Source organism: Pan troglodytes, chromosome 9 (genome assembly GCF_028858775.2).
Source record: "Pan troglodytes isolate AG18354 chromosome 9, NHGRI_mPanTro3-v2.0_pri, whole genome shotgun sequence".
In the NCBI taxonomy this organism is placed as follows: domain Eukaryota; kingdom Metazoa; phylum Chordata; class Mammalia; order Primates; family Hominidae; genus Pan; species Pan troglodytes.
In genome coordinates this window covers 61,814,783-61,829,777 of record NC_072407.2, presented here as the reverse complement: position 1 = coordinate 61,829,777, position 14,995 = coordinate 61,814,783, and the positions used below count along the sequence as shown (strand labels likewise).

At 42.5% G+C, this 14,995-nt stretch overlaps 1 protein-coding gene across 3 annotated transcripts in view; it reads left to right on the top strand.

Moving 5' to 3' along the window:
* OSBP (oxysterol binding protein) overlaps positions 1-14,995 on the top strand; it is a 40,207-nt gene that overhangs the window by 6,030 nt on the left and 19,182 nt on the right. For all 3 annotated transcript variants that reach the window (XM_063784083.1, XM_009460405.4, XM_508451.8), the window contains 5 exons: positions 1,125-1,375; positions 8,019-8,217; positions 8,472-8,574; positions 8,973-9,027; positions 9,220-9,351. In XM_063784083.1, coding sequence (XP_063640153.1) covers positions 1,125-1,375; positions 8,019-8,217; positions 8,472-8,574; positions 8,973-9,027; positions 9,220-9,351 — 740 coding nt within the window. The remainder of the gene's footprint in view (positions 1-1,124; positions 1,376-8,018; positions 8,218-8,471; positions 8,575-8,972; positions 9,028-9,219; positions 9,352-14,995) is intronic.

Below are 14,995 nucleotides of genomic sequence, written 5' to 3'. Positions count from 1 at the left end.
ACAATTTTAGTAGACTGCCAAAAACTGTATATGTGATATTTTCTATGAAAAATCTTCATTTTGCTGCATTGGTTAACTAAAAGGAGCAATCAAGTTAAGTTTTGATTATTCTTCAAGGAAAATGGTACGATTTTCTCCTGATATATTGATAGTTTAATCATACTGAGCTTGTTTACCTAGAACTGACCAAGATGGTCATCTGCTGACTTTGTTATCTTATCCCCTGTCATTTCCCATACTGTATGTTCATTCATCAGTGAAAGGAGAATTCACTGGTTTGTAAATTGTTTGGTAGTAAGTTATATTTTGACTTTGGCCCCATCTCTCTGTCTAGCAGAAAGGACAGGTCTTTTCTCTTTTTTTTTTTTTTTTCCTTGCTTTTAGTGCCGATGTTAGCTCCTCCAAAGGAAGTGACACTGCTAGAAAAGCACTTTGCAGTTACAAAGTGTTGAGTGTGAGAGGTACAACATAGCTTCTGTACTTGACTTATTATTGGAGAGCTATTTAAAGTGAGTTTTTGCATTCTTTTCATGGTGGCTTTAGTCATAAAGTTTCTGAGCTCTCTTTCAGAAGAGAAATTAATGGCCTTTTTTGTAATGTGGACTTTGTCTACAAAGAGCTAGACTGTGATTCTCAACTCATTTAATACAGGTCCCATCAGTCACCTATCAGATGATAGTGGATTTGCAAAAATAGTTAGCTTGGACTAGATAGGAATCATCAAGCTAGAGTTAAGGAGCTCAGTAATTAATTCCCAATTCCAAGAGCCTTTCAGCTTTTCCATTCTGTATTGTAGGTCGGTGGTTTTCAAACTTCAGTGTGTGTCAGTTACCTGGGCAGCTTATTAGAAAGGCAGATTCCTGGGCTTTGCCTCACACCAGCTAAATCGAAGTCTCTAGGGGTGGGCCTAGAGACTCTGCCCCTTTAAGAAGGACCTGGGGTGTTTGTGGTGCAGGTGATCTGTGGACCACACTATAGAGAAACCATCTGGTAATGGCAAGTTTTCAGTGAGTCAGAATGCACACAGCATGAGGAATGTTGGTTTGTTTCTGGACAGAGTAGGTAGGGTTCCAACTGTCACTCCTGGTTCTGGAATCATATAATCTTTCTTTTCATTCCTACAGATGAATCAGGAGATGAAGAGTCTGTCTCACAAACTGACAAGACTGAGCTGCAGAATACCCTTCGGACCCTCTCTAGCAAAGTAGAGGACTTGAGCACGTGCAATGACTTGATAGCTAAGCATGGCACAGCTCTGCAGCGTTCTCTCAGTGAGCTGGAGTCCCTGAAGTTGCCTGCTGAGAGCAATGAAAAGATCAAACAGGTCAACGAACGAGCCACACTCTTTAGGATAACATCCAATGCCATGATCAACGTGAGTGCAGATGGTGTCTGTGTTGCTTTTTGATTCATTCCCTCTTTGAAACATAATTCTCCCCAAATGCCTAAAAATTGTAATTGATAAAGCACAGAACATTAGGGCCTGCTTCACTGCTCAAGGGCTTTAAGTTACATTGTTTACTGCATGAAATAGAACAGGCTGTACAGATTGAATGACTTTCATGCTCTGCTTAAGTGATCAGGAGGTCTTTGCTGCAGCTGGGAATCAGGAGTCCAGGGTTCCTTCACTGACTGCTCTGCAGCCACTAGGACATCTGATCAGTATTAGCTGAGTCCCTTAATTTCTCTAGGTCGTGATTTTATGTATGTATGTATGTATGTATGTATGTATGTATTTATTTATTTATTTTTGTCTCATTTCATCTGTTGGAACTAAAAGATCTCCCTGAGTCCCTTCCATTGTCATGTTCTTTGAGCTTTAAGTTGGAGTCATCTCCTTACTTTACTAACGCATTCAGGCATAAAGGGTGGTAAGTGGAGGCTAGATCAGGTACTAGTGAGAACCTTATAGTACTAGTTATTCCCATCTTTAGTCCTTGAATTCGAGGATAATTTTGGTGATAAGACAAAATATTCAACTTTGGGCACTTTTCTTTAAAAAGAGTGGTAAAACTTCAGCCTCCTTATGACTCCTAACTTGGGTGGCTGTTGTTGGTTTGCGGAACATTTTAGCTGCTTGGGTGCAAGACTCTGAGTAAACAGAGCACCCATGGCATTACCAATGTATTGATACGTATGAAATGAATACATGGTTTAAACAGTGCTGCTTTTCCTCTACTGATTCTTGCCTGGCAGGTTGTTTTAATTACCTTCTGCATAAAAACATTCAAAGGCATTTCATAAGTGAGAAGAGTACTCTGTGAGAAATTATGTAGGGTAGATTTTTTTTTCCTAATTAAATGGGATGAAATTACCTCTCTAGTGCCAGACTTTCCCATGACCATGGGAAAGTATCGTTTTTCTCATTTAACCCCTTTCTTACTTAATAGATAGTTGGATAACCTTTATTTTAACATCATTTTTCTGATGTGTTTAACACTATCTTCAGTGCTGTGATTCACACAAAGTAAAAAGACAAATTACATTCTCCACTTAGGGACTGCAGGAAGATTATCTCCTAGGACTGACCAGTCAGCCAGTCAGGGTGCTTGTGTTTCTGATGTCTGGTCGTGTATTCCTGGAGACTGTGTGCCTGGTTTTCCAGTCCCCTTGTGATCAGGAAAACCTCATTAAGTCATACAGTCAATTAAATAGTAAATACGTATACTTTTTAAATAAAACAACTCGGCACAATGGTCTCCTGGGAGTGAATGCCACCTTTTATCCAAATCAGATGAACACCCCAATCCATAATTTTTTTTTTACCTTGATGTAAAAATTTTGCTAAGTAAAGCATCCCTTTATAAACCTAAACCTTTAGTTTCAATTTTTCTCTTGAAAATGTACTCATCTTTGTTCCTTGGGGAAATTCTTCCCTAAGTTCTAAGTGTCCAGAGTTTGTGTTAAAGTGAATGATCTCTTGGAAGTCAGAGATGAGTTCTGTTTTCATTCTTTACTCTCTTGCTGCACTGCCTGTGCCCTTTTCCTAGCCAGTTATTGCTTAAAATACATTTTTTTATCCCTGTGTTGTTTCCTTTGTACCTTTTAGTATGATACTAGCAAGGCCTTAAGTATAATACACATGTTAAAAATTAGCATGCTAGAGCATCACAGCTCTAAACGGGCAAAGTTATATCAAAGGAAGAATATGTTTCACTCAATTACTTCTTTAAAAATTAATTTAATTTTTGATTCAAGGGGCACGTGTGCAGGTTTGTTACATAGGTATATTGCGTGATGCTGAGGTTTGGGCTTCTAATTATCCCATTGCCCAAGTAGTGAACGTAGTACGCAACAGGTAGTTTTTCAACCTTTGGTTCTCTTCCTCCCCACTTTTGGAATCCCTAGTGTTTATTGTTTCTGTCTTTGTATTGGTGTGTACCCAATGTTTAGCTCCCACTTATAAGTGAGAAGATGTGTTTTTTTTTTTTCTGTGTCTGCATTAATTCAGTTAGGATATTGGCCTCCAGTTGCATTCATGTTGCTGCAAAGGACATGATATTGTTTTTTTTATGGCCGTTTCAGTTTCTTGACTGCTTAGGATAGAGCTTTTCTAACTGTCAAAGTGAATCTGATCAGAGAATTAAATTTGACACTTTTAGTATATTCATCTGCCATCTATTGAGCATGAGCTGTGTTCCACGAACTGTGCTAGTGGATATTGCTGAGGGCAGATATGGTCCGTGTCCTCAGGAAGATCACTATTTAGTGAGGGATGGAGAATTAAAGGGATCATTATGGACTATGTTGAGTGACTTGATAGAAATGAGCACAGGCTGCTATGGTATAGCACTTTGGAAGTATTTGGCTCAGACTAGGAAATTTCTCTAATTTCCTCAACTAAATTCTGAAGGAGCAGTGAGAGTCTTCCTATGAAGAAAGGCAAGCTAGAGCTTGGGGCCTGGAGTCCAACTGCCTTCATGACCTATCTCTGTAACTTGAGGCAACCTGCATCCTGTCCAACTGCCTCTATGACCTATGTGTATAACTTGGGGCAACCTGCATCCTCTGTGACATCAATTCCTTATCTGTAAATGGTAATGATACTAGCAGATACTTCAAAGGCTTGTTGAAAGGCTTTTGTCAGATAATTGATGTGAAGTGCTCGGCAAAGTGCCTGACATATGATTGTCTCTGGCAAATTTTAATTACAGTCAGTATTACTAAAAGGGAATGAGGCCAGGCATGGTGCCTTGCACCTGTAATCCCAGCACTTTGTGAGGCCGAGTCGAGTGGATCACCTGAGGTCAGGAGTTCGAGACCAGCCTGGCCAACATGGTGAAACCCCCATCTCTACTAAAAGAAATAAAAAAATTAGCCAGACATGGTGACTGAGGCATGAGAATCACTTGAACCCAGGAGGCGGAGGTTGCAGTGAGCTGAGATCGTAGCACTGCACTCTGTAGCCTGGGCGACAGAGCGAGACTCTGTCTCAAAAATAAATAAACAAATTAATGAAATAAAAGGGAATGAGGGAGAAGCTTTGATCCAGGTAGTGGTATGGGATATTCAGATCTATCCCTTTCCCCAAAGTCTGGGAACTGCTGATAATTGACTGTTAGTCGAGCAAGGAAGTAGCTAGCATGAGGCTTGGGAGGAGTTAATTGTGGGGGAGAGAAAGGGGTGCAGATCATGCCAACTAAGCTTGGTAGTAGTGGATTAGAAGATGAGACCAATTTTGATGCAGTCATAATTTTTTTCTTTTTTTTTGAGACGGAGTCTCGCTTTGTCACCCAGGCTGGAGTGCAATAGTGTGATCTCAGCTCACTGTAACCTCCGCCTCCCGGGTTCAAGCAGTTCTTCTGCCTCAGCCTCCCAAGTAGCTGGGACTACAGGCGCACACTACCACACCCGACTAATTTTTTGTGTTTTTAGTGGAGATGGGGTTTCACCATCTTGGCCAGGCTGGTCTTGAACTCCTGACCTTGTGATCCACCTGCCTAGGCCTCCCAAAGTGCTGGGATTACAGACGTGAGCCACTGTGCTCGGCCTTTTTCTTTTCTTTTTTTTTTTTAGAGACAGAGTATTGCTCTCTCACCCAGGCTGGAGTGCAGTGGCACCATCATAGCTCACTGCAGCCTTGAGCACCCAGGCTCAAGTGAGTCTCACTCCTCAGCCTTCTGAGTAGCTGGGACTACAGGCAGAGCTGCTACACTCAACTTTTTTTTTGAGACAGAGTCTTGCTTTGTCACCCAGGCTGGAGTGCAGTGCACAATCTTGGTTCACTGTAACCTCCGCCTCTTGGGTTCAAGCAATTCTTCTACCTCATCCTCCCAAGTAGCTGGGACTACAGGCGCACATCACCATGCCTGGCTAATTTTTGTATTTTTAGTAGAGATGGGGTTTCACTATGTTGGCCAGGCTGGTCTCGGACACCTAACCTCAGGTAATTTGCCTGCCTCGGCCTCCCAAAGTGCTGGGATTAAAGGTGTAAGCCACTATACCCAGCCTCTTTTTTAAATTTTTATATCTTTTTTAAATTTTTATATAGAGATGGGGTCTTGTATGTTGTCCAGGCTGATCTTAAACTCCTGGTCTCAGGTACTCCTTCTGTCTTGGCCTTCCAAAGTGTTTTACATACGTGAGCTACCATGCCCAGCTTATAATAACTAACACCTTATTGAATGTTTATTGTGAGCCTAATGTGGTTCTAAGTGCTTACATGTAAAACAACAACTCTTTGAGGTAGTTACTCTATTGTTACTATTTGTTTATGGAAAAGGAAGATGAGGCACAGAGAGGTTAAATAACTTGCCCTTATTTGTACAGCTAGATAGTGGGATGGATCTGTGATTTGAGCCCCACCGGTCCAACTCCAGAGTATGCACTCTGTACTGTTTCTGAGTATGGAGGATGGAAAGACATGTACAGATTTTTAAAATATTAAAGAAGAATCAATAGGACTTGATAACTGGCTGTGAGGAAGGAAGCAAAAGTAAGAGAAGGATGCCCCTTAATTTTCTGGCTTGGACAACTGGGAGGGCCCTGAAAGTTGGATTGGGGAACATCAAAGGGAAAAGCAGAGACAACATAGGAAATTGATGAGGCTGGGTGTGGTGCCTCACACCTGTAGTCCCAGGTGTGGATCACTTGAGCCTGGGAGTTGAAAGATTAGCCTGAGCAACATGGCAGAATCCCACCTCTATATTAACTACAAAAATTAGCTGGGCATTGTGGCTCATGCCTGTAGTCCCAGCTACTTGGGAGGCTCAGGTAGGAGGATCACTTGAACTTGGGAGGTTGAGGCTGCAGTGAGCCATGATTGTGCCACTGCACTCCAACCTGGGTGACAGAGCAAGAACATGTCTCAAAAAAAAAAAAAAACTGAAGGTGATGAGTTCACTTTGGGATGCATTAATTTTGAAGTTACTTTGAGCCGTTGAATAGGGCGTTGGATATTCTATTCTGAATCTCAGTAAGTGCTGGGCTAGAATTAGTGATTTAGTAGCCATTAGCCTATAGGCAGTGGTTGAAACCATGGGAGTAAATATCCTGTTTACCTTTTAGCTTCTCTGTAACAGGGAATAGATTTTTAAGCTTACGTTGCTTGCCTCCTTCCTTTATTTATTTATTAAGCAAACTTTATCAGATCCCTATTATGTACAGAGCAACTAAATTAGGAGCTGGAGATCTATATATGAATAAGCTCAAAAATGTGTTTTTAAATTGCATGTGATCCATCTGGAGAGATAGAAAATCAGTCACGATACTGCTGTGCATGTGTAAAATAGAAGTTTGTGCAAAATGCAGTGGAAATGTAGAGAAGAGACTGGCTGCTTATGAGACTGGTGGGGGGATGTCACAAAGTAGCATTTGCCATAGATCTTAAAGAAAGATTTGCCCTTTCTTAGAAACAGGGGATAGGGATGGACATTCTAGGTAGAGTGAATAGCATATGCTGAGGTATGTAGGCCTGAAAGAAATCTGTGTCCACGACTGGGCACGGTGGCTCATGCCTGTAATCCCAACACTTTGGGAGGCTGAGATGGGTAGATCACTTGAGTCCGTGAGTTCGATACCAGTCTGGGTAACAAGGCAAAATTCCATCTCTACAAAATACAAAAATTAGTCGGCCATGGTGGTACATAACTGTAGTCCCAACTGCTCAGCGGGGCTAAGGTAGGAGGATCACCTGAGCCTGACGAGGTTGAGGCTGCAGTGAGCTGTGATCTGCACTCTACTCCAGCCTGTGCCAGAAATCTGTGTGCAAGAAATGGTGAGCAGTTCAGTGTGGCTGCATTGTAGGGTGCAGTGCTAAGTACACATGCCTGGCGAGGAGAATACAAGGCAGGTGATGGCCGTATTATGAAGGTCTCTTTATGCTCATAACCAGTAGTTAGTATTTGATCCTCATGTTAGTGGGGAGCCACTTGGGGAGGGACTTGATATAATCATATTTGTGGGTTTTTTCTCTAAATCTCTTCTTTGATTTTTCAAGTAGGCTTCTAATATTTTTCTTTTTAACCCTTCTTCCTGCACACTGAAGGCTCCTAATTTTTAAGGTCAGTTGTTTCTCTTAGTGGCCAAAATAAAAACCAAATGAGTTTCCCCATACTTGGTCTACCTCAGTGTAGATTCTCTGTTCTCAGTGTCTGAAGTCCTTAGCTTTCAGTTACTTGAGTTTAGTCAAGAATTTGTTGAAAGCAGTTATCCTGTGTGTGCTCTCATCCTTCTTTCAGTCAGCAGTTCTCTACTTTTGGTGCAGTTCACATACCTGCTCTTTTTGATGTTGTCACAAATACTTCGTCTAGGTTTACTGCTCACTTGGCATTTGTTTGGTTCTCGTGACCAGGAAAGTGTAAAAGAACCATGACAACCATATTTACTTTTTTTCTGGGTTTGACCTTGATTTCAGCATGGAGCTAGCTGTCCCTGATACCTTGGCATAAAAGGGAAAGTCTTTCATTGTAATTTGCCAGTTAAAAGTTCCCAGAATAAGGTTACTCAGTGGGCTTGCAGAAGCCTGAGGGGAAACTCTGACTAGTTGAGGTGACACAGTCAACGCTTTCTCCATACAGGCCTGCAGAGATTTCCTCATGTTAGCCCAGACCCATAGTAAAAAATGGCAAAAGTCACTACAGTATGAAAGAGACCAGCGTATCCGACTGGAAGAAACCCTCGAGCAGCTGGCGAAGCAGCATAATCACCTGGAGAGGGCCTTCCGAGGAGCCACGGTGCTGCCGGCAAACACTCCTGGCAATGTGGGTTCTGGTAAAGGTAAGACACTTAGCTCTCAGGTAGCCTGGTCTGAGGTGAGCCAGATGGTTTTCTGCAGTTGATAGGAAAACTCCAAACTCTTCACAGTCAATGAGTCATGTGAAATGGAATTGGAACCCATTGATTTATTCTGGATTTTCCACTGCTTTCTACCATTTTTTGCTGTGTTTGTGGTTAGTATTTAAAAGAACTTGCCATATCAGACATTTGGTAAAGATAACCAAAGTCAACAAATGGGGCTTTTCTTCTTGTAGATCAGTGCTGCTCTGGCAAAGGGGACATGAGCGATGAAGATGATGAGAATGAATTTTTTGATGCACCTGAGATCATCACCATGCCTGAAAATTTGGGCCACAAGTGAGTTATCCTTGATTGTTGAAGCAAATAAACATATCTTCACCATCGTATTTTACCATCATATTTTAACCATCAAAAGGTTAAAAACATTTCAGTGAGAGTATTATAATTGTCAATATTGAATCTGGGCCCTTTTCCCTTTTTTTTTTTTTTTTTGTCTCAAGATCTCTTTGTAGAATGGGCCCTTTTTCTTAAGTAAGTGAAAAAGTGTCAGCTTTTTTACGTAAACAAATTCTCCAGAGATATTTAAATTCATTCCTATTTTAAATGTCGTCATTTGATCACCCATCAATAAGTTTATACAGTGTACTTGGCATTCTGCTTTGTAAAGAAATGTCCAGGACCACACTCTAGTTCTGGTCTTTGTTCTAATTCTCCTGTGTTTCCCATCTGTACAGACGTACTGGCAGCAATATCAGTGGAGCCAGCAGTGACATCAGCCTTGATGAACAGGTAATTCTTATATGGGAGATGTCAGAGGTGAGGGACGTGGGTTGTGATTCCCAAGGATTTTTTTTTGTGTGTGTGTGAAGTGCTAAGAGAAACTGATTTTTTTTTCTTTTTTTAGCACGGGGGAAGGGAAGGTTATAAATACCAGGTTTTCTGTTCTTTGTGGGTGGTTGAATGGCTTTGTTTTGCTCTCAGTACAAGCATCAGCTGGAGGAGACCAAAAAGGAAAAGAGAACCAGAATACCATACAAGCCAAACTATAGCCTCAATTTATGGAGCATCATGAAGAACTGCATTGGAAAAGAACTCTCTAAGATCCCCATGCCGGTAAGGTTCTTGCACACTGGAGCTGCTGCCAGGAGTTCCTCTCAAGCCTCAGTGGGAAGAGTGCTGATATGACAGCCCCACCCACTTGTGCGGCAGTTTGTGGCGTGGTCTTTTTTACCTTTATAATCATAAACTGTTCCATAAATTTAGCTGCTTTAATTTTGGCTCTGGATCTGATATGTTCCCAGATCACCTAGAATCAGATGTATATGCTCAGTAGCAGTTATTTTTGAGCAAATTCCTATGCTAGATGCACTGGGGACATGCAAAGATAAATACATCATAGTTTCTGTTTTCAAGAAGTGTGTAGTTTAAAAGAGACAGACATGAAAACAGGTAGAAAACATTATTTTCTGTGATAGTATTATGGAAAGTACGACACAGACAAAGGCTTAGGGAACACAGAAGCAAAAATCGTTCATTCAAACCAGACAGATGACCATCGCCATGGCAAAGATGGTGTTTGGGCTGACCTCTCTGCCCCATCATGTCTTCCTCCAGTCTGTCTACACTGTTGTCAAAGTGATTTTTGAAAAATGTCAAATGTAGTCATGTCAGTCCTCAGCTGAAAATCCTTTACTGGATCTTCATTGCTTTCATCATAGTCCAGATACCTTAGGGGGCTTGGTAACTCCTCCCCATGGGCGAGGCTCTACCCCACGCATCCCAAGTTCTAGTTATTAGGATTTCCTTCAGGCATCCTGTCCTTTCCCTCAGGGCATTTGTACACACTGCTCTTTCTGCCTAGACTTTTGTCAGTTCCCTATCAACACTTGCCACTTTTTTTCTGCTGTGGCTAATACCCATTTCTTGAGGATGCAGCTATAGTGTGTCTTTTTCAGCAAACCTCCTCCAGTGCATCCTGTCAGGATGAAATGTCTCTCCTTTGTGCTCCAACAAGTTCCACTGTTGATGGTGTAAACAGTGTGTATCACTGCTTGTTCATTTCACAAGCATTTTCTGGGTGCCTACTATTTGCCTGATGTTGCGCTAGTTTTCAGTTAGGTATAGAAGATATAGGTTCAATTTATTAAAGAAACAAATTCATGGGGCCAACTGTGGGGTTGGGGAGACAAAAAAAAAAATTCAAAATATATCAGTTTAAGCCAGGGGTCATCACACTAAGGCCCTCAGGCCAACTCTGGCTACCATCTAAGAAGCATAATAGTTTGTGATGTGAAAATTAGATGAATTCAGTTGTTAACATCCATGACATTTTATAGGAGCACAATAATACTCTTTCATTTACGTATCATCTGCAGCTGCTTTCATCCTATAACAGCAGTGTTAAGTGGTTGTGACAAAGACCATATGGCCCTCAAAGCCTAAATATTTGCTATCCAGCCCTTTGCAGAAAAAGCTGTCAACCTCTGCCTTAAACAAATGTTGGCTTAACTCATTATTGTGTTCAAGCCCAGAAGTAGGTGGTCCAGGGCTAGTGCCATACTCTATGGTGTCAGAGCCAGGCTTCTTTCTGTCCTGGGGCTCTGCTGCCTTTGGCCTCAGTCCGCAGGCCCAAAGTGGCCGCTCCAGCTTGAGTCATCAGAGCCTTATTCCAGCTAGCCGGAAAATGGAAAAAGAGGAAAGGCTGTACCATTTAAGGGTGCATCCTGGCTGGGTGCGGTGGCTCATGCGTGTAATCCCAGCACTTTGGGAGGCCAAGGCAGGTGCATCACTTGAGGTCAGGAGTTCAAGACCAGCCTGGGCAAAATGGTGAAACCCTGTCTCTACTAAAAATACAAAAGTTAAACGGGTGTGGTGGTGCACACCTCTAGTCCCAGATACTCGGGAGGGTGATGCAGGAGAATTGCTTGAACCCAGGAGGCGGAGGTTGCAGTGAGCTGAGATCGCACCACTATACTCCAGCCTGGGTGACAGAGCTAGACTCTGTCTCAAAAAACCAAGAAGATGCTTCCTGGAAGTTGCATAAATCACTATCACTTAAATCTGTGTGGCTAAAACTTGGCTATATGGCCACAGTTAGCTGGAGAGAAGGCTAGAAATGAAGACTTCTGTTCTGGATGGCATGGCCTTGTGAAAAATTAAGGGTTCTACCAGTTGTAGAAGAATGGAAGAATGGATGGTGGGGATGGGCGAGTGGCTACAGGTTTTGTCCACAGCCAGCTACTAAGCATACAAAAATGCAGAAGGCATTCTCCCTACCCTCTTGAAGCTATGGACCAATGTGTGGTTTCTGCCTCTTCATAGACTGCGTTCCTTGTGATCAGGGGCTACGTCTTGATGGTGTTTATAACCTTGATGCTTAGCCCTGTGCCTGTCATGTATAAATCATTTAGCAAATGTCGAAGTAATTAATTAACTGGGTCTTGGAAAACAAATAGGTTTATGTACAAATATGTGGAATTTTTGTTAGAGAAGTGTTGGGCTGGGTGCAACGCAACACTTGGGAGACTGAGGCAGGAGGACTGCTTGAGCCCAAGACTTCAAGACCAGTCTGGGCAACGTGGGGAGACCTTGTCTCTAAAATAATAAAAAATTCGGCTGGGCACAGTGGCTCATGCCTGTAATCCTAGCACTTTGGGAGACCAAGATGGGTGGATTGTCTGAGCTCAGGAGTTCGAGACCAGCCTAGGCAACATGATGAAACCCTGTCTCTACTAAAATAGAAAAAATTAGTGGGGCATGGTGGCACGAGCCTGTAGCCCCAGCTACTCAGGATGCTGAGGCATGAGAATGGCTTGAACCCTGGAGGCAGAGGTTGTAGTGAGTCGAGATGGTGCCACTACATTCCAGCCTTGACGACAAGCGAGACTGTCTCTCAAAACAAAATAGTAATAAGTTAGCCAGCATGGTTATGTGTGCCTGTAGTCCCAAGTACTTGGGAGGCTAAGGTGGGAGGATCACTTGAGACCGGGAGGTTGAGGCTGCAGTGAGCCATGATCTCACCACTGCACTCCAGCCTGGGTGAGAGCAAGACCCTGTCTCAAAAGAAAAAAAGGTTGACCTTCAGATAAGAAAAGGCCATGAGTAGCCTTAGGATAAACCTAAAATAATAATTAGTTTATTGGGGGCTTGAAAAGAAACCCCACTTGTCTGGAGTATTAGGTGCCTTGAAGGGAGTAGTGGGAAAGTGGACTGGAAAGGCATGTCATTGCAGTCTCAGGAATGTAGTTCCTGCTTAGAAACAGCTTCTGGTGCCATGCGCAGTGGCCCACACCTGTAAAAAAATCCCAGCACTTTGGGAGGCTGAGGCAGGCGGATCACTTGAGGTCAGGAGTTCGAGACCAGCCTGGCCAACATCTCTCTAAAAATATAAAAATTAGCTGGGCATGTTGGCGCACGTCTGTAATCCTAGCTGCTTGGGAGGCTGAGGCAGGAGAATTGCTTGAATCTGGGAGGCGGAGATTGCAGTGAGCCAAGATTGTGCCACTGCACTCCAGCCTGGGCAACAGAATGAGACTCCATCTCAAAAAAAAAAAAAAAAAAAAAAAACAAAGAAATAGCTTCTGGGTCTAGGTGACTTCTCTGTCCTCCTTTACCATTAGTTCCTTGTTGATCTTGCCTTTAAGAATGTACAATCCTGTACCTGTTTGCCCGCAGATCAAGTCCTCACCCTTCCCCTACTCTAGGCTGTAACACAGGAAAACTAATCCCTCTGGGAAGTGTTTTTTCAGGCTTCCGTGGCTACTGGAGTCTGGCTGGGCTTCACTAATGCAAGATACCAGTAGGAGGTTATAACCGTGGGAAGTCTCTCCCTCTATGCCCTCTTGAGTGGTGCTCTGGCGCACCTACGTGGCTCTAGTTTTCACTGGAGAGGCCTCCCCTGCCTTGATGTTTTACATTCTCCTGATCCCCCTCTCTTGGACCCCCACCTCTAGGCTGTAGTAATACTGCTGCTTCTCCCCATCTTTCCACCCTACCAATGGTTATGGCTTCCTGCTGCTGCTAATCTCTGGGTTGTCTTTTTTTTTTTGGGTGCCCAATTTTTCATCAGCTGTATAGCTCCCTGCTTCCTTCTACTTTAAATACTCAGACTCATTTGTTTCCCTGTTTGGCTTTTGAGTAATAAAATGACCATTATAAGAAGCTTGGCACTTTTGGAGAAACTGGTTGTTGATGGGCAAGGCTGTGTGTGTGTGAAAAGCAGTGATAGCAATGTGCTGATTCTAGTCCCATGCACTGCTGGTATGTCTAGTACCACCAGTGGAGTACACTGCCTGTCCCCAGTTTTCCTCAAAATGTATGGAAATGTTACTTCGTATTGTCTAAATTCTGCCACGGACAGATTTTATTGGGTGTAGTTAATAAGTGCCCTCGTTAAAAAGAATCGAGGATTATGGCTTTTGCAGCGCGCCACCCCTCAGTGTGCATTTGTGTCATCATACTGCTTGTCTCTCAGTGTAGGGAAGAGGGCTCTGGGGTATGGCACACTGTTTTGGTGGGTCCTATTTCTCAAAGGATGAGTGTTGTTGGCCCTGTGGCTCTGTGTTCACTGGAAAATGTTCACAGAGAAACATTTGGGATATTTCTCAGAGAAAAAGCAGGCTCTAGTTTATGAATTTTATTTATTTATTTATTTATTTATTTATTTTTAGACAGAGTCTCGCTCTGTTGCCTAGGCTGGAGTGCAGTGGCATGATCTTGGCTCACTGCAACCTCTGCTTCCTGGGCTCAAGCCATCATCCCACCTCAGCCTCCCAAGTAACTGAGACTACAGGTGCACGCCACCACACCGTGCTAATTTTTGTGTTTTTTTTTTTTATAGAGATGGGGTTTTGCCATGTTTCCCAGGCTGGTCTCAAACTGCTGAGCACAAGCAATCCGCTTGCCTCAGCCTCCCAAAGTGCTAGGATTGTAAGCATGAGCCACCACACGTGGCCAAGTTTATTACTTTTAAAAATGTATGAATGTATAGAAACAAACTGAAAATGTTAATAGTGGTGATCTCATTTCAAGAAAATTTTTTCCTTGATACTTTGTTTTCAAAGTTTTTTACAGTTAAAAATTATACGATATTAATTTCATGATTGAGCGGGGGGTGGGGGGATAGCAAATATTAGGGTAATATGTAGCTCAGAGATTGGTGGGTAGAAGGGTGAACAAAAATGCCAAAAGAGATGGAACATCAGAAAGAAAAGTATTGTGTTTTTTTTGTTTGTTTAAGTAAAGCGTTGCTTAAGGCCAGAACCATTCACTAAAAAGGGAATTTTTTCTTTCTTCTTTTGTTCTTTGGACTTAGAACTCAGGCTAATAATATTTAGACTTGTTCATTTATATTATTAATTAAATAAGCTTTATGGACTCACTTGGGAACCTGACTTGTTTTATAGTGAATTTTTACATAGTAAAATCATTTAAAATTTCAAAGTTAATTTTGAAGCTGACTTTTTTAGGGAGTAGATGGGTGGGGAGCATGAACAATGTTTCTCACTCCCTACCCCTCCACTCCCCAAAAAAGTCAGCTTCTCTTGTTAACTTCTCTCTATCCAGTGGGTAGCATAGGGTCTGGCACACATGGGTACTCAATAAATATTTGTGGAATGAGTAAGTGAATAAATGAATGAATGAACATCTCCCCCAACAGAAGCCCCCAATTCCTGGCACACACACATAAACACACACATGCTCGCTTTATCCAGTACTTGGTCGCCTTAAGCTGGCTTCAGAATTAGAAAGGTAAGAG